We start from the raw sequence: 27,993 nt of genomic DNA, 5'->3' as shown, positions 1-27,993 counted from the left end.
CTTCCATTATTTGATTTCAGCATCTTTCCCCCCTGTTTCTTCTAAAGCTTTCTTATTTTATTGCCCAAAAGATATGGAACAGTTAGAGTGATGTGCATAAGCATATAAATTCTGTTAGATTTCTCAGTGTCTGCTTTTGTTACAGGTATTTTGATGGGTTCATTAAAACATATCTGTTGAAATGGGGGTTGGGAAGATGAAGGAATAGGGGAAAGGGGATACATTGTCAGAAAGAATAATACATAGATATTTGAGCTTCACCTGGAAATAAAAATAATTTTGTAAAATAGGAGATAGAAACCCTTTGTCAGGTTGCTAATGAGAGGCTTGACCTAGCTGCTGCTGCAGCAGCATCTTTGGGGATGATGAGAGATGCAAAATGCACTGTTGCTAGGCAACTCTCTTGGCTGCCTTTGGAGCAGGTTCATATGTGCTAAGAGCTAATGAATCCTCATGTCTGCTCTTTGAAACTGTTCAAAAGCCAATGAAGACATACCCAGACATTTAGCATTTACAAATACCTGGACCATTCTTGCCATGTCATTTACTCATTAAAAATTAAGTTGACCATTTAGTGAGTACCAAATATTGCTTTATTTTTCAAGGTAATCCAAGATTTGAGCCCTAGTAAATATGTTTTCAGAAAGAAGCCCATGACTTACCGCTGATGGGTACTATTTAAATTATTCTATATGAAGCATTATTTTAAATTTGAATGCTTCCTGCCTCCTCAAATGTCAAGTTTTTGGAGCCTGCCTCTTTCAGCCTCTTAGACATTTTAAAATTTTACCTGCGTGCTTTGTTCAGCCCAAGGTTGTTATTTCTGAAGATGCTAGGAATCTGGAACCCAGAACTAATTTTGTAGGCGGTTTGTCTAAAATTCCCCCTTTCCCCCTCAAAAATTCTAGGCATTAACCATAAGACAAGCTACAGAATACGAATTAAAACTTGATAAGGAGCATTCTTACATCAAATAATGAATCTAAGTACTTGTAAGATCCCACCCAACCTTTAATAATACCTTTCCCTCAGGGTCATTGTGAGGACTGAAAGATCCTGTACATGAAAAAACATTGTAAAGTACCATGTAAATGCTAGTTTTTTACGTTGAATTCCATCTATTAATGATCATCTAAATTCAGCAAGCATTTTCTGTTACTAGATTGTTAGCTATTAGGTTTATTAATATTTAGGTTTATTAATATTTTAGCAATACGTGGGATAATTATAGTGGAATTTATTTGTAGCAGGATTTAGCCTATACCTGTTAATATTTTGGTTGCACTAACCTGTGATTTCTCTTAGTGTCATAGCACCCAGTATAATATCATGTGATAAGAGGCATTCAAGAAAGATTTATTGTTTAAAGAAAGTTGTGTAAATAGTCTGCGTAGATTAAATTGAATTGGTTTATTTCTTGTAATATTTCAAAATATATTAGAGAGTCTGTTATAATTCTACAAATACCTATTTTCCTATCTTTAAAATGAAAATAACAAAAGAACCCACCTCATTGAATTCATCGTGTGGATTAAATGAGATAATCCAGAGTATAGTACTGGTTTATAGTCAGTGTTTGATGAAAGCTATGTATTATTAAAATTATAGTTGATTTTTATAGCTTTTTAAATTCATTTCACAATCATTTGTCTGCTACCTTATATTCCAGGAGCAGTGCTAGACTGCTTAGCTAGATGACATGTTCCTTGTCCCTCTGGGGCTATCATCGTATTTTATTCCCCAAGTACATCAAAAAAGAGACATTAATTATTATCTGTGTGTGTGTGCGCGTGCCAGTTTTAAACAACATTTAGATGCAAAAAAGGGATAGAGAACAGTGCTGTTCAATAGAAGTAAAATGCTACATACATAGGTTTAAGTTTTCTGGCAGCCACATTAAAAAGTGAAAACAAATAGGTGAAATTAATTTCAACATGTTCTGTTTAACCCAGTATATTTGAAGTATTATTTCACTATGTAATCAGCATAAAAATTATTACTGAAGCATGTTTTTTATATATATATTTGTGCTAAGCCTCCCAAACCTGGTATTATTTTGCACCCACTGCACATCTTGATTCAGACTAGCTACAATTCAAATGCTCAGTGGCTACTGTGTTGAACGGTAAAGGTAGTAAAAATTCCCAGTGCTCACTTTTTCAATATAAATGTAAATATGTATCTAGAAGTACTCCTAGGCTGGGTGTGGTGGTTCACACCTGTAATCCTAGCACTTTAGGAGGCGAAGGTGGGCGGATCACTCGAGGCCAGGAGTTTGAGACCAGCCTGGCCGACACAGTGAAACCCTGTCTCTAATAAAAATAGAAAAAATGAGCTAGGCATGGAGGTGCACACCTGTAATTCCAGCTACTTGTGAGGCTGAGGCATGAGAATCCCTTGAACCTGGGAGACCGAGGTTGCAGTGAGCTGAGATGGCGCCACTGCACTCTAGGGCGACAGAGTGAGACTCTGTCTGAAAAAAAAAGGAAGACTCCTTATTGGTTTACTTAGCTAGAAATAGCCTCACAGATTCTGCAGTGGAGCGGAAACCTAAAATGGTCAAGAACAAGAGTTTTTCAAATGGGGTTTTCATGTTGGTACTAAGAGCGTAAAGGAATGTCTGGCAGGTAGTTTTTGGTGGCAGAAGTAGCCAGCCTCAATACCTATACTTTGTTAACCTTGTCTTCCTTTTTCAGTTATTGGTAAGTTCAGTTCAGCTCACATTTACTGACTTCTTGTTACATTTATAGTCCTGGGTAAATACAAGAAGAATAGAGGCAGGTTTGCCACCTGTAAGGCATTCACAGGCTAGTGTGTGTGAGAATGAGTAACTATAACCCTAAGTATACTGGAATAAAGGTGTGCACAAAGTTAGAGTGGCAAACAGTACTTTCAGTATTCTTTGCCTAGAAAGGGGGCAGGTAATTACCTTATTATCCTTAAACATTATATTTTATGGGTGTGAATATTTTCTGTGTGTCAGTAGTTGAACTATCAGGTTGAAAAAAGGAAGAACATACACAAGGTTCAGTAAGCAGGAGGAGGGAATAGATGTGCCTTGAAAAATAAGCTGATCGGGGAGGCAGGGGAGAAGCATGATTAGACTTTGTCTCCTGGCATCGACTGTCATCTTTGGGCAGGAAATCTATCCTCTGTCTCATTCTTCTACTGAGCCTTTGCTGGGTGCTGTGGCCGGCTTAGCTACTTCCTACCTTGCTACCTAGTAGTTCTATGTCCTTTGGCCATTTAACATCCGCTTTAGTCATACCATTTTTGCTGAAAGTAATTTTTAGTAAAATAACATTTTATTTTACTAAAGTAACTTCTTTAAATATGTAACATATAATAGTAGTATGTAAAATATCCAATCAATGAAATAGTGTGTATAATATTCTTATGTTCCCCCAAAAAATGTATACACAGAAGTGTACACAAAAGCATTATGTTGCACATGTTTCTTTGTAGTTTTTTCACTCATCAAGACGTTATGGCTGTTTTACCATATTTATGCAGATCTAACTTATGGTTTTTGGAGGCTGCTGGTGTTCACAACGTATCAACAATTTAATGTAGTAACCATTTTCATACTGATAGACGTTTAAGTTGTCCGAGGTTTTGTCGTTGTTACATACATCTGAGGCCTTCTCAGTCATCTCAGCCTTTTAGAACAGCTTTGTCCAAAAGAATTTTCTGCTATCATGTGAATGATCTATAGTTTGTGCGGTTTTATATGGTAACCACTAGCCACATGTAACTATTAAGTCCTCGAAATTTGGCTAGTGTGACTGAGGAACAGAAGTTTTAATTGTATTTAATTTTAGTTAGTTTAAATTCAAATTCAAATTAATCAAGTTGATTAATCAAATTGAAATAGCCACATGTGGCAGCTAGTGGCTACTGTATTGGGCATCCTAGCTCTAGAATCTCTCTCTTCCTCTGAACAATAAAAATCAATCATTAGCTATACTGTTTATTTTGTATACATCAAAGACTATCTTAAAATGTTTCCTTGTTCTTTTGACTTGTTTTTTGTCTATAGAAACTATTTTTTATACTTTTAATCTTTAAAGTTGAGTTCAAGTTGTTCAATTATTTGTGCTTGAGATTATAGTTGTGAGTTTCTTAACTAGACTGTGAACTACTTGAGACAGGGGACCGTCTTTTGTCAGTTGTGTCGTCAAAGCCTAACACAAGCCCGTTGTAGAGTTGGCCCTCACATATTTTTGATGGCTGGATATGTAACTCATAGGAGAGTTTTCTGTTTATTATTGATATTGGAATACTCTAGAAGTTATTCTTTTTAGAAATCCTAGAAACCATTGTTTTCTTAATTACCACTTTCTTTTAAAGCAAAATGTGGAATGATCCTAGTTTGGGGGTCCCCAAGACGACTAACATGTTTAGTGATTCTCTAAAAGAACTCACAAGACTCAGCATAGAGCTGTAACCATGCTTAAGATTTATTACAGTGAAAGGATATAAAGCAAAATTAACAAAGGAAAAGGTTCATGAGGCAAAGCCTAGAAGACACCAAGTGGAAGCTTCCTAGAGTCCTTTCCCAGTGAAGTCACACAGGGTGTACTGAATTCCTTCAGCGTTGAATTATGGCAAGCAACATGTATGGGTTCTTTGATAAATCTGCTATTTTATTAAACCCCCAAACATTGAATCTATCTAGTTTAGTTACATAATTGCTTACCTAGATGAGCTATATTTAATAATATCTAATTGTTGGAGGGATTTCAAACTCCTCCATCCAGTGTAAATGTAAAACACATTGCCAGTGAGAGACATAATAGTAGAAATTGTCTGCACCTAATTATACATTATACTTTACTTATAGGACATTGACTTTTGACTTTTATTTGACCAGTCAGACGGCCAAAGATTTAGAGCTCACATGGCAGAAATGTGTAACTACTTTTGTCCAAGAAGAAAATTCTATGGATACAGGAATTCAGTCTCTATAGTTATCATTTATGTAAGTTTCAGAATGTTAGCAATGGATGTAACTGTTGATTATATTCCTTTTTTCCCTATTGGTAGTTACGTATTGGTAATGTAGCCAACCATTACATCATGATTTAAGTTTTCTTATACTGTTTTCTAAATAAATAAGCTTTCTTACTCTGAGAGATAATATTCAGATGGCTAATGAGACTCACCTGGGAATAAAGTTTAGGCCGGGAAGGGTTGTGGTTTTCTTCTATATCAAACCTCTCAAGTGATACGATATTTACTTTATCTTATTCTAGTCTGCAGTATTTTCTTTGTCTTTCCATACTTGAACCTCCTGTATTGCTGGCCTTATTTTCTATATACTAGGAAATTTATACCTCAGATTCTGATGATGTTTATGTTTTTGGCATCCTAGTAACCTTTATTGGATAGGTAAATTTTTCTGATTCTAAGTTAATTTGATCAGAACTTGTTCATAGAATCAAATAGTTGCAACATTATTATAAGATCCATTTGCTTATATAATTTGAAGAGATAAATTAGACATAATTTATACTCTAAAAGCACTTACAGTGTGCTGGGAACTAGGGACACAAAGGTGAATAAGATGTCATCCCTGTCTTTGGTATGGCTAAGTGGCAAGTACATGGGATGGGTTTTAGTGTTAGATTGCTTTGATACAGTCCTAACTTCAGTACAAGCTTCAGTTTTTCATTTGAAACATGGTGATAATCATGATTTTCTATAAAGTGCTTAAGAGAATGTTATAGTTAGTCTTCAATAAATGCTAGCTGTTGTTATTCAAGGAATCACTACAGATCAGATGCCCAAGCTGGATTGGAATAAGGCTAGAGTGATATATCACTATCGAAAGATTGCCTGGTTGGGGCCTTTGCTATTCTAGGTACATTTCTTTCCTTGAACTTTTTTTGACTCTCAAAGGTTGAACTTCAAGACTCTAGAATACTTCTTTAATTATAATGCTAGTATATAAATACAATTTGAATCTTAGAAGAGTAAGATTATACTGTTTACCTTTTTTTTTGTGATGTTGCTTACGTGCCTACAGATTCCTTATAAGTGGAGGAAATAATTAGCTTTTTAGCATTTCTGTCAATAAACTTCTTTCCAATGGACTATTTAAATAATAAGCAAACATCATAAGTAAAAATGTCAAGTAATTGAGGAAGGTAGAATTAAGTAATGTTCAAAAGCTTAATCATTTATTATGTCATTTTTTGTAGAATGAATAAATTTTAAAAGTCTCTTCCAATATTAAATTATTAAGGAATTATGTTTCTGTATATATCATGCAAGCATATTTATTCTTATATTTTATGTTTTATCTTTTCAATTTAACTGAATAGACACTATTATCTTACCATTCTTTTAAAAATGGCAAACACACATATATATAGAATTTAGATCAATTTTTCCTCAGGACAAGGGCTTATGCAAAGATGAGTGAGTCAGCATTTATTGAATCTAAGGCTATGGGTAAAATGTGAACTAAGAATACACTTTTGTAGTTCAGGTCTAGTTTTATAAAACATGACTCTGAAAAGTTAAAAGCAGATACTGCTTTGGAGTTTTACCTCTCACTTCCATTGGATGATCATATCTTGAATTATTTCGTTCCACTGATAACTTTATTTTCTATTTATACTGATTTATTACTATGTATCTCATATAGTAATAAAGTATGAGCTATCATATTTTTTAAAAAGAGGAATAGTTATAAACATTATATATTGTCTCATCTTCTAACCATGATGAATAGTAACAAAGCCCTTTTTTATTTCTCATAATTTATAAGTAGATAACACTACTTATGATTTTCATTAGAGAACTGTCTGAAAAATTATGCTCTTTTTTTGCAGCCTCTTGAAGTGTTGCCAACATGTATGTTTTTTCTGAATCCAGAGTTGAATTTTTATACTCTGTTTTTTGTACGCTTGATTTCAGTGAGATGCTGGTTTGTGTCTCTCTTGCTTGTTTTTTCTTTATGTTTTGTCCAATTTATGGGGTGAAGACTTGCATGATGGCTCTTTGTTTCTGTTATAGATAGGTTGGAATCTATCTTTGCTGTTAGTCTGCCAAGGTAGAATGGAGGAGTGAACTGAGACATGAACTCCTATCCACGTTTTGCTATCATCTAACTTTGTGATCTCTTTGGGCCTCAGTTTAATCTTCAGTAAAATAAAGTTGTTAAACTAAATGAAGTTGATAAGATATCTTCTGACTCTTAAAAAACAATCCCAGGATTTTTTGAATATGGTAAACACATAACATGAAATCTACCTTAAAAAATTCTAAGTGTACTGTACAGTATTGTTAAGTATATGAATATTTTTGTACAGTAGATCTCTAGAACTTTTTTTTTATTTTGCATGACTGAAACTCTATACTCATTGAACAGTAGCTCCCCACTTCTCCCTCCCTGACTGTCTGGCAACCACCATTCTACTTTCTGTTCTAAGAGTTTGACCACTTTAGATGCTTCATGTAAGTGGAATAATGCAGCATTTGTCCTTCTGTGTCTTATTTCACTTAGCATTGTGTCCTCAAGTTTCATCTAAGTTGTAGTACGTGATAGAATTTTTCTTTTTAAAGACTGAATAATATTCCATTGTATGCATATACCACACTGTGTTTATCCATTCATCCACCGATGGACATTTAGGTTGTTTCCATCCCTTGACTATTATGAATAATAGGACATGAATGTGGGAATGTGAATATGTCCTCAAAATCCTGATTTCAGTTCTTTTGCATAAACAACTTCAAGATCAATCATAGAGTAGATTAAAAAAAATTTTTTTGAGGAAACTTCATGCCGTTTCCCATAGTGACCACATCTTTTTACATTCCCACCAACAGTGCACAGATGTTGTAATTTTTTCACATCCTTGTCAACACTTCTTATTTTTTTTTGATAATGTTAATCCCACCGGGTATGAGGTGACATCTCATTATGGTTCTAATTTGTGGTGAGAAAGGATACTTAGTGTGATTTCAGTCTTAAATTTGTTAAGACTTGTTTTGTGATCTCACATGTGATCCATCCTAGAGAATGTTCTGTACGGACCTGAGGGAGAACATGCTGTTGCTGTTGGGTGGAATGTTCTGTGTGAGTTTGTTAGGACCACTTGGTCTATAGTGTTGTTCAAGTCCTCTGTTTTCTTATTGATCTTCTGTCTGGATGTTCCTTCCATTATTTAAAATAGGATATTGAAATCTTCTACTATTACTGTATTGCTTTCTATTTTCCCATTTGGTTCTGTCAATGTTTGCTTTATATATCTGGGTGCTATGATGTTGGTTGCATATATATATATGTATATATAATTATCATATTGTCCTGGTGAATTATCCTGTTTATCATTATATAGTGTCCTCCTTTCTCTCTTGTGATGATTTTTGATATGGACAACTTTGCTGTCTTTTGGTTACCATTTGTATTAAATATCCTTTCACTTTCAGCCTAGTGTATCCTGAAATCTAAAGTGACTCTTTTGTAGATGTCATTATAATGGGATCTTGTTTGGGTTTTCAGAATCCATTTAGCCACTGTATGCCTTTTGATTGAGCAGTTTAATCCATTTACATTGAAAGTACTTAGTGGTAGGAAAGGACTTACTATTGCCGTTTTGTTAATTGTTTTTTGTCTGTCTTATAGCATTTTTTTTGTTCCTTGTTTCTTCTCTTGATGTCTTCTTTTACGTTTCATTAATTTGGTAGTGACACTTTGATTCCTCACTCCTTTTCTTTTTTCTTTTTTTTTTTTTCTTTCTTTTTTTTTTTTTTGAGACAAAGTCTCGCTCTGTCGCTCAGGCTGGAGTACAGTGGCATGATCTTGGCTCACTGGAACCTCTGCCTCTCGGGTTCAAGTGATTCTCCTGCCTCAGCCTCCCAAGTAGCTGGGATTACATGTGTGTGCCACCAATGCCTGGCTAATTTTTGTGTTTTTAGTAGAGACGAGAGTTCACCATGTTGGCCAGGCTGGTCTTGAACTCCTCACCTCAAGTAATCCACCCACCTTGGCTTCCCAAAGTACTGAGATTACAGGCATGAGCTACCTCACCCAGCCACTCATTTTCTTTTGTACATGTTCTACGTGTATTTTTTTTATGGTTGCCATGGGTCTTACATCAATATCTAACAATATTTTAAGCTGATAACAAGTTACATAAACTTCAGTCACATACATAAACTACTCTTTTACTTCTCCCTCCCTTTTTATGTTACCAATGTCACAAATTACATCTTTTTAATAAAGTTCATCCATTTACATGGGTTTTTTTTTTTTTATGTTACTTATGCTTTTGCCTTCTAAACCCTGTACCAGAATTAAAAGTGATTCACGCACCACTGTTATAATATTATAGGATTCTTTGTTTATATATTGCCAGGAAACTTTATATTTCCATATGCTTTCGTGTTGCTGTCTGGAGCCCTTCTGTTTCACCTTGCAGGACTACGTTTAGATTTTTTGTAAGGCATGTTTAGTGATGATGAACTCTCTCAGCTTTTGTTTATCTGGAAATATCATTATTTCTCTTTTTTTTTTTTTTTTTTTCTGAGACAGAGTCTTGCTTTGTCGCCCAGGCTGGAGTGCAGTGGCACAGCCTCAGCTTGCTGCACCCTCTGCCTCCTGGTTCAAGCAATTCTCGTGTCTCAGCCTCCTAAGTAGCTGAGATGACAGACGTGCACCACCATACCCAGCTAATTTTTGTATTTTTCTTTAGTATAGATGGGATTTCACCATGTTGGCCCAACTGGGCTCGAGCTCCTGATCTCAGGTGATCCTCCCGCCTTGGCCTCCCAAAGTGCTGGGATTACAGGCATGAGTCACTGAACCTGGCCTCTCCTTCATTTTTGAAGGATAGTTTTACCAGATATAATATCCAGTGTCTTCGTTGGCAGTACCTGCCCACTAACTCCTGCCCACACCTTTCAGCACTTTGAATATATCATTTCACTCCCTTCTTGCTGGCAAGATTTCTGCTGAGAAATCTAGTCATAGTCTTATAGGGGCTCCCATAGCAGTCCTGTGATTCTTAATTAATTTGTTTATCAAGGAACTTGAACTCTGGAGGAGCGAAGAGAAAACATTGAGTTATATGAAGCCAGATCTTGAGACAATCAATTATAGGGCACTTTCCAGCTTCTTTTACATTAAAGGTAAAATCCGAGTATTCATTGTATTTTCAGCCTCTGAAGGGTATAAGATTCAAGATTAGGAGGATCAAGAGCTGGTAATTGCATCTCAAGTAAATATATATTCATAAGGAAATAATTATTTAATTAATAATAATAAAAAAATTAGCCCATCCTTTATGCAAAAAGTATTTTCCACAAACATCTATCTGTATCTGTTTTTCCCTAGTGAAACAGTCTCTGTTTTATTTTTTCCATTTAATTGGGGACTTAATTTGGGCTACTATGCCTTGAGAACTGTGTTAAGTCTAAGATTATTTACTGTAAACATTTCCTACTTTGTTTATTTCTGAACTGGCCAGAGGAAAAGACACACCCTTACATACTTTTTTTAGGGCCAAGTCTCATAAAGGAACTGTGTAGTCTTAGACATAAATACAGTACTTTATTTCTCTCCTGACACTATAATTACAACATTTGTTTGAAAGTCACACAACTAAATACGCTAGTTTATAAAATGTCACTAAATATACTCATTGCCCTTCTGAAAACTAAGAATCTGTCAGTGTGTCTTGGTAGAAATCTCTCTAGAAGGGGATAATGCATTGAGATCAGTGTAAGCCAATTTAAGATAACCGTTTGTTTTTAATTAAAATAGGAACTGAAAAGTCAGTTCAAAAATTTGTCTCCTTTCATTTGCCCAAGGTGAGAGTGATAGAATTTCTCTTCCAATCAAGTCTCTGCACTTGTTAAAAACATCATGCATTTTGGCTGTCTGTTGTGAGATCGTAGCTATTACATACACAGCTCCACATGCTGCTGTGGTGTATCGTGGTCAGGGTCATTAATGAATTAATGTTTAATTGTCAATGTCTTGGTGATAAAGTTAAGAGGATATTTTTTCACTTTTGAAATTGAATTAAAATAGATGTCTTCTAAGTTTAGAAGGAACAGGCTTTCTAAGAATAGAACAGATAGAGAAAATTAACAAATACAGTGGGCCCTTGACATCAGCTGGTTTTTCCTCTGTGGATTCACCAACTGCAGACAGAGCATATTTGGGGAAGAAAATAAAAATAACAATTTAACAATAAAGAGAATATGAATAAACAATATAGTACAACAACTATTTACATAGCATTTATGTTGTTTTAGGCATTGTAAGTAGTATTGAAATGGTTTAAAGTATATGGAAGAATGTGCATAGGTTATATGCAAATACTGTGCCATTTTATATAACATGCTTGAGCATCTCTGGATTTCGCTATCCATGGAATGGGGTGTGCGTATCTGTGTGTCTGACCGTGCTGGAACCAATCCCTGTAGATACTGAGGAATGACTGCTGGACAACAAACTTTTGAAATGTAGCATATGGCAAATAAAAATTGTTGACATTACAGTTTGTGCTATCAAGTAAGTGCTTTGATTATAGTAGATATTTAGCAAATAATTTTGAATTGAATTTTAAAAAACCATTAAAATATAATTTACATCTCATATAATTCATCCATTTGGAGTGTACAATTTAATGGCTTTTATTATATTTACAGAGTTTTGTAAATATTACCACAACCAATTTGAGAACATTTCATTACCCCCAAAAGAAACCCCATGCCCATAAGATATCACTGCCTGTTTTTTCACCCTCCCTGACCACACCCTGCTTCTTACTTCCCCTATCCTAGACAACCGCTAATCTACTTTCTATCTCTACGGATTTGCCTATTCTGGGCCTTCTACTCATATAAGTGAAATCATACAACACGAGGCTTTTGTGGCTGTTTTTTTTTTAATCTTAGCGTAATGTTTCCAAGATTCATCCATGTTGTAGTATGTAACAATAGTTCATTTATTTTTATGGCTGAATAATATCCCGTTGTATGGTTATACTGTATTTTGTTTGTTTATTCATCAGTTGATGGGCATTGGGTTGTTTCCACTTTTTGGCCATTGTAAATAATGCTGTTCTGAAAATTCATTTACAGAAGTTTGTGTGGACATATGTGTTCTTTTTTCTTAAGCAGATAACTAGGAATCGAATTGCTAGATCATATGGCAATTCTATGTTTAACCATTTAAGAAACTGATAGAATGTTTTCCAAAGGGCCTGAACTACTTTACATTACCACCAGCAGTGTAAAAGGGTTCCAATTTCTTCACATACTTGGCAACTTTTATTATTGTCTATCTTTTGATGATAGCTTTTGCATGATGTGTGAGGTGGTATCTCATGGTTTTGATTTGCATTCTATCACGTCTGATGAAATTGATCATATTTTCCTGTGTTGGCCATTTGTTTATCTTCTTTGGAGAAAGGTGTATTCAGATTCTTTGCCTATTTTAAAACCTTTTTTTTGGTAAATTGTTTTTTTATTATTATTATTATTTTATTTTTATTTTGATGGAGTCTCGCTCTGTCACCCAGGCTGGAGTGCAGTGGCGCGATCTCGACTCACTACAAGCTCCTCCTCCTGGGTTCATGCCATTCTCCTGCCTCAGCCTCACGCTACAGGCACCTGCCACCATGCCTGGCAAATATTTTTCAGTAGAGGCGGGGTTTCACAATTATTGGGTTTTAAGAGTTCTTTATATATTCTAGGTACAAATCTCTTATTAGCTATATGGTTTGCAAATACTCTTTCCCATTCTGTGCGTTGTTCTTTCACTTTCTTTATAATGTCTTTTGAAGGACAAGCATTTTTGCGTTGATGAAATTCATTTTTCCTTTTGTGGCTTGTACTTTTGGTGTCATGTCTAAGAGCTTTCTCTACCCCAATGTCAAAAAGACTTAATCCTATATTTTCTTTAATAATTTTATAGTTTTAGCTCTTACATTTAGTTCTAAAATCCATTTTGAGTTAATTTTTACATGTTGTGTGAGAAAGGGGTCCAACTTGATTCTTTTGCATGTGGGTATCCAGTTGTTGAATTCCAGCACTATTCCTCCAAGAGACTCTTCTGTCCTTATTGTTTTTTTCTGGGGAGCCTTGTCAAAAACCAATTGATTATAAATGTAAGTTTTCATTTCTGGACTCTGAATTCTATTTCATTGATTTGTCTTTCTAATCTTATGCCAGTACCATACCGTTTTAATTACTTTAGCTGTGTGGTAAATTTGGAAGTGAGAAGTTTGAGTCCTCAAATTTGTTTTTCTTTTTCAGGATTATTTTGGGTATTAAGGGTTCCTTGCTTTTACACATGCATTTATGATCAGCTTCTCAATTTTTGCAAAGAAGCCAGGTGGAATTTTGATAAAGATTGCATTTAATTTCAAGATCAATTTGGGAAATAATTATGTCTTAACAATGCTATGTCTTCTGATCCATGAATATATTTGTTTTCACATTTTATTGTGTTATGCATAGAGATTGAAATGAGGACTTAGAGGGAAATTTTTGTCCATTGGCTCCTTTGTAGTACACTGACTTTAATTACTTCTTACTGGAGTAACCTAATTGAATGTTTCATTATGTGAAATTTTATTGTTTACATATCTTAAGTGTTGGCTGTTCATTAGAGCTTTAAACTTATTTGAGGCAGGATATATCTTTTTATTTTTTTGAGACAGGGTCTTGCTCTGTCATCTAGGCTGGAGTGCAGTGGTGCAATCATGGCTCACTGCCATGTTGAGCTCCCAGTATTAAGTGATCCTCCCACCTTACCCTCCGAAGTAGCGGGGGCTACAGGTGTGCACTACCATGACCAGTTAATTAAAAAATTTTTTGTAGCAACAGGGTCTTCCTGTGTTGCCCAGGCTGGCCTTCAACTCCGGGACTGAAGCAATCCTCCTGCCTTGGATTCTCAAAGTGCTGGGATTACAGGGGTGGGCCACCATGCTTGGCAAGGCAGGACGTATCTTAACTGCTATCGTATTTCTCAGAAGTGATGTTATAGTTGTTCAAGAAAAGCACTTTTTGATTGGTGTTTGGCAGCTAATTATAAAAGTGGTAGAATACTAGTGATGAAATTATCATTAGCCAATAATAGCTAACTGATATATTCTAAGTCTTCCAATTCATTCAGATTCATATTATTCCTCTGGAAAAAAAGATAAATATTCCATTATGTATTACTTTTTTGTAACAAGGCATATGTAATATATTTTAAAAATTTATTTTAGGTGCCAAATCTGATTCCAGTTTTGATGTTCAAATTGGGAAGACCACTGGAACCTATATTATATAATGATATATTGTATAGTTTACCTAAACTTGGTGTTCACAAGGTTAGTATGTTAATTAATTTAGTTGGGGAGAAAAGTGAGTCATGAATAATACATTGAATTCTTTTTAGTATTATGAAATTTTGAGCCCTAAATTTTGCCATAATCACTACTTCTCTTGTTGAGCTAGGAGGTAATATCTGAAGACAAAAGTATTTATTACAATGTTTAATAATTAATTCTGTTAAATTACTTAGTATCCAAGTTTTCACTTTGGCCATTTTCTGAGATTAGGTCCTTATGTCCCCGGGATTGCTATCTAGCCCCTCCAACGCTATCTTTCATCCTTTAAGAAGGTGGGTAATATTGCAGCAAACTTTCTTTTCAGTCTTCATTTTATAACAAGGGGTTTAAAAATGCTTTTGGTAACCTCGAGGTTGTCTGCATTCACGTTTATACAACTAGAGTTTCTTGAATATTTTCTAGGTGTGTGTAGGACAAATTCTACGAGTAATACAACTACTTGGAACCACCCCACGACTAAGAGCTGTCACTTTGCGTTTGCTGACATCATTGTGGGAAAAGCAGGTAATTTCAGATATACACTTGCATGAGTATTAAATATATTCCTTTCACTGAAGGAAAATAATTATGTTATATATGGCAATGCTTTGGTTTAGTGGTATTAATGAGTGGCACCAATGATTGCATTGAAAAGGTTTTGATTTATTGTGATGCATTTGTAATGCAGTTAGTTGCTATTGACTTTCAGAGAAATTGAGAATATAAAATCTTATTTCTTTATTTCTGAAATGTATCTTTCCATTTGCTTGAGAAATAATGGAAATATAAATGATTAGAGCCTTTGTAATTAGGGTGAGATTTAGCCACTTTCTTCTTGTTTTATGAAATCAACAGTACATTGGTCTATAAGAAAATCCCCAGTAATCACTACAGCAATCTTCTCTGCTGATTAGAAGAACTACATTATAATTTGCAATGCAAATGGAGGATTTGGAGGTGAAAATGCTGCATAAAAGGAAGGTGATGATTATTCAACTCAAGTTGGGAAACTACCTTTTTTGTAAAATTGCTTTTGTAGGACCGAGTCTATCCTGAACTGCAGCGTTTCATGGCTATGTCTGATGTACCTTCTCTTTCGGTGGGCAAGGAAGTCCAATGGGAGAAACTGATTGCAAAAGCAGCATCAATCAGAGATATATGTAAGCAGAGGTATGATGTTGTTAACTCTTAGGAATGTATATCATGATATATTATTTTGTATTTAATTTTTTTATTGCAAGCAAGAGGCAAGAAAAGATAGGCAGAGAATATATGAGTAGTAATAATTTTTTATCTTAAGTTTTCTGATTATAAAATTTAATAATATTGAACAATAACTTTGAGAAGTGTGCCTTTCCTTTTCAGGTCTAGTCTTGTATCTAGGTTTGTAGGATATTTATATCCTTTTCTGATTAATAATTTAATATTGCAGTAAAACATGTGATATTATGTTTTCTATTTTTCCGTATATGAATCCCTGAAAACTACACAGTAGACTGTTGTCATAAACTGTTCTTTCTTATATTCTCCCTTGGTTTAAGTAGGGAGATAAGTAGTTTTAATGGGGAGCCCTTATTTTTGACTTACTGCGTGGAATTATTTCTAATTATAACAAGGAAGAAAATGATGATGAATTTTTATATATGTTGTAAGCTTTTAGGAAAACATAAAGAAATTAGGAAGATGACTCTGCTGTTCTAGATTATGGATTAATAAACAGGGTGGAGGTGACAAGACTGAAATAATACAAGTTGAGCTCTACCATATCAAAACTGATTTTCTTGCATGTGTTAAGATGAAAATGTTTACAGAGGAAATAGACTTGATGCATTTGAAATAGTTGTAGTCCTGCAGTTTCATTTGTTGATCAGGCCACTGCGTTGAATTCTTGGTAACATCATTCTCACTTCTGTTAATGACAGCAGTGTGAATGCTACTTTCTGAAGCTGTGCAATGGATTGGCTAAGATGCTGATAACATGGATGATTCCTGTTTCAAGTAAAATTTGGATCAGAATATACAGAAACTAAGCCCTAGCAATTTTGCCTCTTTTCTAAGCTTCCATCTTTTAGCAACACAAAAATGACCTCAGTGTAAAAGAAAAAAAAAAAAAAGGAATTACATATGTATAACCCAAGGACTGGGAGTTTGAATTTTATTGAGCTATTGGCATGGAAAAAAATTCAGAGGTGAAAGTTATTGGCTGACATTCTTATTTTATATAATTAAAGTTGAGGCTCAGAATAGACTGAATATCAAACCAGATCAGAGTCTACTGATAACTTATTCAGTATTCATTTCAGTTACTACCTCCAGATCTGTACAATTTTTTCATTTTGGAAAATTATTTCCATTTGTGGGACAGTGAAACAATAGAATTCTGACAGGTAATTTCATCAATTTACATTTTGTTAATTAAAGAAAAGATATTATTGAAAGGTAACAAGGAATTCAGGGAATAGACTTGCATAACTGTGAAATTAATGATATTCTGGTGATAGCACAATATATGTGGATTAGAAAGGAGCGGAGGGGTAGGAGGATGAGTGAATGAATTTAGCACAGTGTCTGGTATGAGATAGGAGCTCAGTTGGTTATAGTTTTTATAATTTTTATCATTATCATCATTACTATGATAGGTGCAGCCACCCTAGTTAGTATTGCTACTAGCACAAATCATCTCCTGTTCTCAAATTCCTGCTTTTGTAATGAGTATCTGATACTATCAGGCAAGAATAGCTCTATCTTTACCAATAATCTCAATTAGGTAATTCAGTTCTTTTTACCATTAATACAGCCTTGAGTTTTTCTCAATTTAGACAAGAGGATTTGTGATTTAGGATGAATGAAATTTGTTAAGTGTCTTTTTGGGTTATTTCTGTATAAAAATGAGCATAAAATTATAGCAGAAAATGATCATGATGCACATTTTTGAAGAAAAAACATGGTATTAATATTTGAGGGTCACCATTTAGTGGCACAAGAGTATAGAAAATGATGGATGCTTTTTGTTTAGGCAAAAGATCTGGGAGTGATAATTGCTCTTTAGCATTAATTTTGCTTTTAAACTTTAATTTCTTGTAGGCCATATCAACATGGTGCAGATATGTTGGCAGCTATTTCTCAGGTGTTGAATGAATGCACCAAGCCTGATCAAGCTACTCCAGCAGCCTTGGTATTACAAGGTCTTCATGCACTCTGTCAAGCTGAGGTAGGCATTTCTAAATTGCTTTGGATAGTTTTGAAGAAAATCTTTTATAAGACAGAGTGGGTACAAGAATGTAAGATTAGATTCAAATAACTGAAAGTCTGAGTGTTCATTCTCAGTGATTTTTTTCTTGGAAAAGTGAAGCAAGACCTACTTTACAAATTCTTTCTAGAAGGGAATCTTGAAACATCCCGTCATGTAGGCATTCTCTAGAGATCAAAGAAAACCAGACTTCAGGTTTTTCTTTGTTCTTATTTATTTTTGTTAAGACAAAAGGGAAAGTTGTGCCTATAGGAGAACTCTAGAATATAGTTGCTTCTTAATTTTGTGATGAGAAAGCTTTAGAAACAGGTGAGGTGAAGAAATTGTCGTGGGCCAATGGCACTTTTATAGCTAACAAAAATTATTGTTTGCTAAACGATTGGGAAAGAACCATTCATTCCTAGTGATTAGATTGAGTAGAGTGGGTAAATGTTAGAACTAAACTTGTAAATCATTTTCTGAACTTCAGACTGTTCCCAGAATTGTAACACAGCAGAGAGAATCTACTGTTTTAGAGAAATGTGGTAATTGCACCAAAGATCATTCATTGACCTAACCAAACTTTTTGACTTAGTGAACATACATACCCAATTGTAGTTTTTTAGTGAATGAGACTAAGTAGAATTCTCTCACCTTAAGGTTATGGTTAGTTATGGTTGACAATGATAGTAATGAATATAATGATACGATAATATAAGTGACAGCCATATTGAGTGTTATGCTCATGTCCTTGGGCTAAGCACTTTTTATGTATTTTTCTTAACAACTCTGCAGTATAGGGATTAACACCATTTTACAGATGAGGAAGATAGACCCCAGAGAGAGGATAGATATTTACTCAGGATCTTGGTTTGAGAATACACTTCTATTCTTTTTGGTGAACACTTATTTCAGCAGGCAGTGAAAATCATTGCTGTTTAAAAACTGATGTGTAGTAAGGACAATGCTTTCACATCATGTGCCCAATATTTGGAAAAGTTGTTAGAACTTAATGGCAAGGGGCCGTTATAGCAGGAGAACACCACGCATACCCAAGGACACTTGATTTTACTGCTTCTATCAGTTATCTGAGATTGGGAAATATCTCTTTAATGGTTGTATTACTTTCATAATAAGTAATTCTAAACTCTATGTTTAAACCAGCTTTGAGAGAAGAAAGAATTCTAAACTTTCACTTCCAAAAGGTGACCATTTTTACTGTTTTGCAGTATTTCCTTTTCATTATTTTTTCCTAACAGGCATCAACTCATTTCTGAAATCAACATTTTTTCTTACAATAAATAGTAATTTACCCTTATAGCTTTTATGATTCCATTGTTTTCTCTGCCCATCCCCTCTTGTTACTATAAGGCTCTATAGTTTATCAATGCTTATTAATTCATAAGAAATACCCTGAGTTTGGCACTGACATTTCTCATTCCATTTCTCTAAGCCATCATCATTAACTGTGGTTAGTACTGAAGATAAAGCATGTTTCTTTTTAGGCAGTAGTGTACGTAGTATATATCAGTTGTTCTATGTGTCCTTTGACTAGTTTAGGTAGCTTCTCTGAAACTTTGCTCCTTCAAAGGAGGATAAAATAAGATTATACACAAAAAAGACGTAGTGTAGTATCTGCTCATGTAGGTATTAATAAATAATAAAGCAATACCACTAATCAGTTAAGTTCATTTTATTTTAAAGAATGCTTATTTTCCTACCTCTTGTTTTTCATCTGTTCATTTTTGTCTAGAAAGTAAATTTTATTGATGCTTACTAAAGCAAACGATTTTATTGATGCTTACTAAGTGTTATATGCCAGTTTTTTTTATAGATATTATCAATGTCCAGAATTGTGGAATTTGTTGAAAGTGACTGTATTACTGTTACTTTCGACGATAATTTTTTTAATGTTTGGTAATGAATAGCTTTGTGTTTATCTAAATAAGTAGATATAATCTATTTTCCTCTGAGGCTTGATGATGGTAGTAATATATCTTTATGTTTTGTTTAAGGCTTTCCAAGCTGTGTGTGTGTGTGTGTGTGTGTGTTCATTACTTGTGAAGCTGCTGCTGTTATGTCCTGTGATGTGTGTTACAGTCATAAAGTATACTTGGTATTCCCGGCTCTTGCCATGCTGCATTTACTAATTTGGGGCTCATCTTTTGTTTTGTTTTGCGTCCAGAGTGCTAGTCACAGAGGTCAGCTTGTATTCTGTGAAGCCAGTTATTTTGTTTTCTAATTGATATCATGTGTGAAGCGTGATGTAGCCAAGATTTCAAGAAGGAAAACATTCGGCGTAGTTATAAATCCATTTCCCGGTAGCATTTGGTAATGATTTGTCTATCTGTTACTCTTTAGATCCTTAAGTATCGAATATAATTAGGTATATGGAAAGACAGCCTAATTTGGTGAAATAAAACAAATTAATAAAGATAAGAGAATAAATTGAATAACTCTATCTTTAAGAAAATAACCTTAGTTGGAAAAGTACCCAAAACTGGATTTTGCAGGGCTTTCCCCACTTTGCCTTTGTAAAATAAGTAGCTTTTTCCCCTCTTAGGTTTGAAAGTGAACTCTTTCATCTTGAAAGTTGTAATCATGAAATTCTTTTGTCTTTGCTTGCATCAGGTTAAGTTTAGAATTATTGCTGCTTAATTATTTATCCTAGACATCAATGAAAGATTAAAAGGGTGGATTCTGTCTACCTTCCAATTCTGTCAAGGTAAAGATTGTGTTTTCAGTATGGGTTTCTTTAGTGCTACTTTGCTAAACAAACAACAGAGAGAGAAGGTTGTAGGAATCTTGGCTGACCATAAAGGCAAAAATTTAGTCTGGCTGTCTGGAATTGGCAAAGAGAAATTTGTCCCTTCCTTAATGCTATTAATGTATTGATTTGGGAATTTACAAGTTTGTTTTTAGGGCTGAATTGCTTTTAAAAAATTATAGCTAATGTTTCTTGGGTTCTGTGATTGTTAATATTGGGTGTCAACTTGATTGGTTTGAAGGATGCAAAGTATTGTTCCTGGGTGCATCTGAGGGTTTTGTCAAAAGAGAGTAACATTTGCGTCAGTGGACTGGGAGAGGCAAACCTACCCTCAAACTGAGAGTGTACCATTTATTCAGCTGCCAGCATGACTAGAGTAAAGCAGGCAGAAGAAGTTGTCAGGACTTGACTTGCTGAGTCTTCCAGTCTTCATCTTTCTCCCATGCTGGATGCTTCCTACCCTTGAACATCAGACTCCAAGTGTTTCAGCTTTTGGACTCTTGGACACCAGTGGTTTTCCAGGGGCCCTCAGGCTTTTGGCCACAGATGAAGGCTACACTGTCGGCTTCCCTACTTTTGAGGTTTTGGGACTCAGACTGGCTTCCTTGTTCCTTAGTTTGCATATGGCCTATTGTGGGACTTCACCTTGTGATATCAAGACTCCTTAATAAACTTCCCTTCATACATACATCTATCCTATTAGTTCTGTTCCTCTAGAGAACCCTAATTAATACAGGTACCTACTGTGAATTTGAACATTTTATGATATCGGGATTGTAGGACTTCATTTTATAGTGAAGAAACAGAGGTTCTGGCAATTTAACACATGGCTCACAAGAGTAGTCTCAAGACTCCGAAGTCTCATGCTCTTTTGTTACTCCCAGGCTTGTTTCCTTTGAAAAATGTGGGCATTGAAAGTAGTAATTTTATTTATCATTACACTATGAATTTGTCATTTTCAAAGGAAAATAATTAATATTCCTGCATTCTGTTTTTCGTATCTTTTCCACCGAGCTTTCTCATTACTTTTTGCCCCACCCACCATCATTTCCCTTAATTTTCTTCTTTCTGTCTGAATACAGAATGATGGCTCCAATAAGCAATAATCTTTTTAAAAAGTAATTTTATTGAGATATAATTCACAAAGCATACAATTCATTCATTTAATGTGTATAATTTAATGAGTTTTAAGTATATTCAGAGCGTTACACAGCCATCATCACAATCAATTTTAGGACACTTTTAACTCCCCACAAAACTCCATACCCTTTAGTTGTCACCCCTAATCTCCATATTCCACATTTCTCCTGGCCCTAGGCAACCACGAATCTACTTTTTGTCTCTGTGGATTTACTTATTCTGGACATTTCTTATAAACGGAATCATATGATGTGTTGTCTTTTGTAACTAGCTTCTTTCACTTAACATATTTTCAAGGTTCATCCATGCTACAGCATGTCAGTACTTTCTTTCTTTTTATTGTTGAATATTATTCTGTTTGGCTCTACCACATTTTGTTTATCCACTTATCAATTGATGGAAATTTGCCACCGACAGACAAATGGATAAAGAAAATTGTGGTGTGTATGTGATTGTTAATATTGAGAGTGTGTGTGTGTGTGTGTGTGTGTGTATGCATGTATGTATATACACCATGGAGTATTATTCACCCTTAAAAAAGGAGATCCTGCCATTTGGGACAATGTGGATGAACCTAGATGACATTATGATAAGTGACATAAGACAGACACGGAAAGAAAAATATTGCATGATCTCTCTTATATGTGGAATCTGAAAAAAAAGAAAGAGCTCTGATACACAGGTATATAGAATAAAACAGTGTTTGCCACAGCAGTGAGAGGGAAGAGGAAAAGGAGATGTAGGTTAAAGGATACAAAATAGAAGGTATGTATGAACGGGTTTAGATAGTGAATGTAAAACGTGAGGCCCAAAGTTAATAAAATTTTATTTTGTTAAAGATTTTTATTAAATAAGTAGATTTTGGCTGGGCATGTTGGTTCATACCTGTGATCCCAGCACTTTAAGAGGTCAAGGGGGGGCAGATGGCTTGAAGCCAGGAGTTTGAGGCCAGCCTGGGCAACATGGCAAACCTTGTCTCTATAAAAATATGAAAAATTAGCTGGGCATAGTGGCACACACCTGTTGTCCCAGCACTTGGGAGGCTGAGGTAGGAAGATTGAGGCTGCAGTGAGCCATGATTGAGCCACTGCATTCCAGCCTGGATGATAGAGCAAGACCCTGCCTCAAAAAAAAAAAAAGTAGATTTTAGCTACTCGTCATAAAAAAGTAACTCTGTAAGATGATAGATATATTCATTTGCTCCACTGTCATAGCCATTTTACTCTCTGTATTCCATGACATCGTGTTGAAAATCTCAAATATAAACAATAGAATATGTATTTAGAAATTGACGGACATTGGGATTGTTTCTATTTTTGGCTATTTTGAATAATGCTGCAATGAACATTTGTGTACAAGTTTTTATGTGGATACATATTTTCATTTTGGTAGATAGATCTCTAGGAGTGGGATTGGTGGGTCATATGGTAACTCAGTGTTTAACTATTTGAGGAACTGCCAAACTATTTTCCATAGTGGTTGTGCAATTTTACATCTGCACCAGCAGTGTAAGAAGGTTCTAATTTATCCATATCCTCACCAACACTTTTTTTTTTCAAGAAAGTGATTTTATTTTTAAAAATTTTGATTTTTGTTTTAAGTTTTGGGGTACATATGCAGGATGTGCAGGTGTGTTACATAGGTAAATGTGTGCTATGGTGATTTGCTGCACCTATCAACCCATCACCTAGGTATTAATCCCAACTTGCATTAGCTATTTTTTCTAATGCTCTCCCTCCTCCCACCCCCTCCCCTGACAGTTCTTGGTGTGTGTTTTTCCCCTCCCTGTGTCCATGTGTTCTCATTGTTCAAATCCCACTTATAATTGACAACATGTGGTGTTTAGTTTTCTGTTCCTGCATTAGTTTGCTGAGGATAATGACTGCAGCTCCATCCATGTTCCTACAAAGGACAACATGCTCTCATTACTTTTTATGGCTGCATAGTATTCGATGGTGTGTATGTACCACATTTTCTTTAACTGGTCTATCATTGATGGCCATTTGGGGGTGATTCCATGTCTTTGCTATTGTGAGTAGTGCTGCCATGAACATACATGCGCATATGTCTTTGTAATAGAATAATTTATATTACTTTGGGTATACACCCAGTAATGAAATTGCTGGGTCAGATGGTATTTCTAGTTCTAGATCTTTGAGGAAAAACTGCACCTTCCACAATTGTTGTACTAATTTACATTTCCATCAACAGTGTAAAAGTGTTCCTATTTCTCCACAACTTCACCAGCATCTGTTGTTTCTTGACCTTTTAATAATTGCCATTCTGACTGGTGTGAGATAGTATATCCTTGTGGGTTTGATTTGCATTTCTCTAATAATCAGTGATGTTAATACTAACATTTTTATTATCTGTTTTCCTTTTTAACTATAGCCATCCTAATGAGTGTGAAGTGATATCCCATGTAGTTTTCATTTGCATTTCCCTGATGACTAATAATATTGAACATCTTTTCCTATTATTTTTGGCCACTTCTGTTACCTTTTTGGAGAACTGTCTATTCAAGTCCTTTGAATATTTCCTTCTTTATTGCTTTTGACTTCCCTGATTAGCCAGGTTACATTTCATTTCTATAGGAATGATGAGTAAAAGAATTCTGTCCTGATGCCTCTAAGTAAGTGATACTTGAAAGCATGAGCTTGGTTTGTGGGCCTTTCACTACAAAGAGAGCTTATTAAACCATAGGAGAGATCAGATGAACATACATTATGTTATTCTTTGCTACTTTGTTCATGTGTAACATTTTCTTTGTTTTTATATGAAATTAGCATAATGCTTTCAGCTGGAAAACTGCTAGAGATGTTTTAATAATATTTGTAGCAGCAGTAGTAGGCATCTCTTGATTTATTGAGTGAGTACTTTCGGTATAGTTAACAGCATATACTACAGTCATTATTATTTATTATCTCATTTAGTTCTTACAAGTGAAGAAAACCCCAATCGTGACAGGTACCGTTTTCTTCTGAGAGGTTTACAAAAGTTGAATAATTGCCCAAATTCATACAGCTAAAATGTAGTATTCAGGACTCAAACCCAAGTCTGCCTCAATACAGTTTTTATTAAGATAAAATTCACTTGCTGACATTGTGTGCTTTTGGTGGTTGTGTTTGTGTTCACTTTACCTTGTCATGTTGTGTTATTGGAGAAAACTTTTTTTGAGAGTGGTATTTGGACTTTTTTCCTATCCTTCTCCATTTTCTTTTTGATTGGTTAATGTATAAGGTTTTGCATTATTAAGACTTTGCCTAAAGGCCTTAATGAAAAAGATGTTTTGAGCTAAAGTATATTAATTTTTAGTGTTTTACTGATTGCATATTATACTTTATATTTTTAAAGTTATGTTGAAGTGTTTTTATCCCATTTCCAAAGATGTTAGGTTTTTAAAGCATCACATTTACTTTGGGTAATGAAAAAAAAGTATTATCATTCATTATTCTCTCACAAAGTTGTTTTCATATCCCTTTTCATTGTATTTTCTTTACACATTATTTCACAGAGTTTCTATGTTCTCTAATTAGTTTACATTTTCCTAGAAAGATTTTTAATGTAGCAACATAATTTAATGGCTTACTTTCCATTCAATGAAAATATTATTAGTAATCAAATGATTCATTTTTGATTGAATGTTTAAGCTGCTTCCCATTTTTCTCTCTTATTTATTTATTGAGATGGGGTCTTGCTCTGACACCCAGGCTGGAGTGTGGTAGTGTGCATGTCCACAGCAGTCTCTATTTCTGGGTGCAAGGGATCCTCCCACCTTAGATTCCCGAGTAGTTGGGACTACAGGTGCATGCCACTATATCTGGCTAACTTAAATTTTTTGTAGAGACAGGGTCTCACTATGTTGACCAGGCTGCTTGTCTTGAACTCCTTGGCTCAAGCAGTCCTCTCACCTTGGCCTCCCAAAGTACTGAGATTATAGGCATGATAATCTCATGCCTGGCCTATGAGTACCTTTAAAGGATGTTTTTGAAATTCATTTTATTGATTAGGGATCTTATTTAAATCCATAGCTTTAAAGCAATTCTTCTTCTTTTATTTTTTTTGGACAACTTTTTCTTTTAAAAGAAGATGAAGTTGTCACAGTGTTGTTCTACAGGTATTTGGGTTTGTGGTTGTAAGTATACAAGGGATCCTCTTGATATCATAATCTCATAAAGGTTATTGTCTGTTCCTGAAGATGTTCAAATAGAATGGTTGGCAGCCTTTCAGCTGTGTTCTGGCCAGTTGTCATTTATTCATTCTCTGGTAAGCAGTGGTGGTGAGGAGAGCAAGGGAAAATAAGTTGGCACAGCTTCTCCTTCAAACCCTGTCTGTTGCAACAGCAAACATGAGGTAAAGATTTCTGTAGGTAGGACACAAAATGTGTTAACTTTAAAATAAAAATATTGAAAACTTGATCCAGGCTGTGCAAGGCTTTTTGCATGTAAAGATTTATGAGACATTTTTGGCCTTCTAGGAGCTCACAGTCTGGTAGAGGAAACATGGTGTTAAGTACACTAAATGTATTTAAAATTTAGAAATGTTCAGGGGAGAGATAGAAGACACATGAACAGAATATTTCAAACCTTAAGCAGCATTCTCAGGTAGCAGAGAGAAAGATTAGGAACTAGAGGAAAGAGGCTCAATTGCTGACCTGTATGTTTCTTTTTTCTTTATATATTCTGTGATATTGAGATGTAATTCATAAATATACAGTTCACCTATATAGTGCATAATTTAGTGACTTTTTGAATAGAGTTTTGAAAAGCTTACTAAAATCAATTTTAGAACATTTTCATTACCTCAAAATGAAAGCCACATCCCTTAAGCATTGAACCCTAATCCTCCCATACCTCCCTGCTTTAGGGAACCATTAATCTACTTTCTGTCTGCATAGATATCCCTATTCTGGACACTTCATATGGATTCATACAGTATGTTGCCTTTTGTGTTTGGCTTTTCAATTGGCATAATATTTTCAAGATTCATTCTTGTGGCAACATGTATCAATACTTTTTATAGTGTCTTTTTAGGATTGAGTAATATTGTGTTGTATGTCCATATCAGTTGATGAATATTTGGCTTGTTTCCATTTTTTTGGCTATTATGAATAATGGTGCTGTGAGCCTTCATGTACAAGCTTTCATGTTGATGTATGTTTCATCCTTTTTTTTGGTATATATCTAAGAGTGGAATTGCTGGATCATATGCTAATTCAGTGTTTAACTGTTTTGAGGAATGCCATACTGTTTTCAAAAGTGGCAGTTCTGTTTTACATTCTCTCCAACATCTACTTTTCTTCTATTCTCCCCAAATAAGGCAGATCCTCCTGGGTAGGTGTTACAACTGAAGAATTATTAGCTGTTACCTTCATTCTTTTTTTAATTTTTAATTTTTATGGGTATATGGTAGGTATATATATTTATGAGGATACATGAGGTGCTTTGGTACAAGCATGCAACATGAAATAAGTACATCATGGAGATGGGGTATCCATCCCCTTGAACATTTATCCTTTGAGTTACAAACAATCTAATTACACTCTTTATTTTAAAATGTAAAATTGAGTTGTTGACTGTAGTCACTGAATTGTGCTATAAAATACTTAATCTTATTCATTCTCTTTTTTCTTTGTACCCACTAACCATCCCTGCCTCCCCGCCAGTCCTCCACTACCCTTCCCATCTTTCTGTGTCTGGCTTATTTCACTTAGCATAATGCCGTCTAGTTTCATCCATGGTGTGGCAAATGACAGGACCTCCATTTTTAAGGCTTAATAATATTCCATTGTTAATATGTATTACGTTTTATCCATTCATTTGTCAGTAGACACTTAGGTTGTTTCCATATTTTGGCCGCTGTAAATAATGCTTTAATAAACATGAGAGTGCAGATATCTTTGTAAGGCCGTGATATCTTTATGAGGTAGTGACTAATGAACGTGGGAATGCAAATGTCTTTACAAAGTTGCCTATGCTACTTTATGTATATACCCAGAAGAGGGATTGTTAGGTCATATGGCGGTTTTAGTTTCTTTAAGGACCTCTATACTGTTTTCCATAATAGCTGTATCAATCTGCATTCCGACCAATAGTGTAATAGGGTTCCTTTTTTCCATCAATGTTCTGTGTCTCTTGTGTTTTTGATAACAGTCATCCTAAAGGGTGTGAGGTTATATTTCATAGTAGTTTTAATTTAAATTTCCCTCATAATTAGTGATGTTGAGCAATAGGTATCATCTTTCAAGAGTAAACAATAGCAGTCCTGAATGGTTTAATGTTTATTATAATAAGGATGTTTGTCCTAGTATAAAAGCCACTAATATTTATATAAATAAAAGTTTGAAAACTTATGGTTTATTTTCTTTGATTACTGTAGGATTAATAGTTTTAAAATTAATTCTAATATTAACTAAAGATAAACATACAAATATCTACCTTCTCTTGATAAGACAGGAAGATCTCGCAGTACCTGGCTTGCTTTTTCTTTTTTTTTAATTTTAATTTTAATTT

The 27,993-nt window shown here is 34.7% G+C and overlaps 1 protein-coding gene across 1 annotated transcript in view; it reads left to right on the top strand.

The window, feature by feature from the left end:
• The window catches only part of FOCAD (focadhesin), a 339,855-nt gene that overhangs the window by 134,427 nt on the left and 177,435 nt on the right, over positions 1-27,993 (top strand). The window contains exons 12-15 of the mRNA XM_011988811.1: positions 14,241-14,345; positions 14,769-14,870; positions 15,385-15,515; positions 17,430-17,556. Coding sequence (XP_011844201.1) covers positions 14,241-14,345; positions 14,769-14,870; positions 15,385-15,515; positions 17,430-17,556 — 465 coding nt within the window. The remainder of the gene's footprint in view (positions 1-14,240; positions 14,346-14,768; positions 14,871-15,384; positions 15,516-17,429; positions 17,557-27,993) is intronic.

The sequence above is a fragment of the Mandrillus leucophaeus genome, unplaced genomic scaffold (assembly GCF_000951045.1).
Source record: "Mandrillus leucophaeus isolate KB7577 unplaced genomic scaffold, Mleu.le_1.0 Scaffold1090, whole genome shotgun sequence".
NCBI classification, from domain to species: domain Eukaryota; kingdom Metazoa; phylum Chordata; class Mammalia; order Primates; family Cercopithecidae; genus Mandrillus; species Mandrillus leucophaeus.
This window is presented reverse-complemented; position numbering and strand designations above follow the sequence as displayed.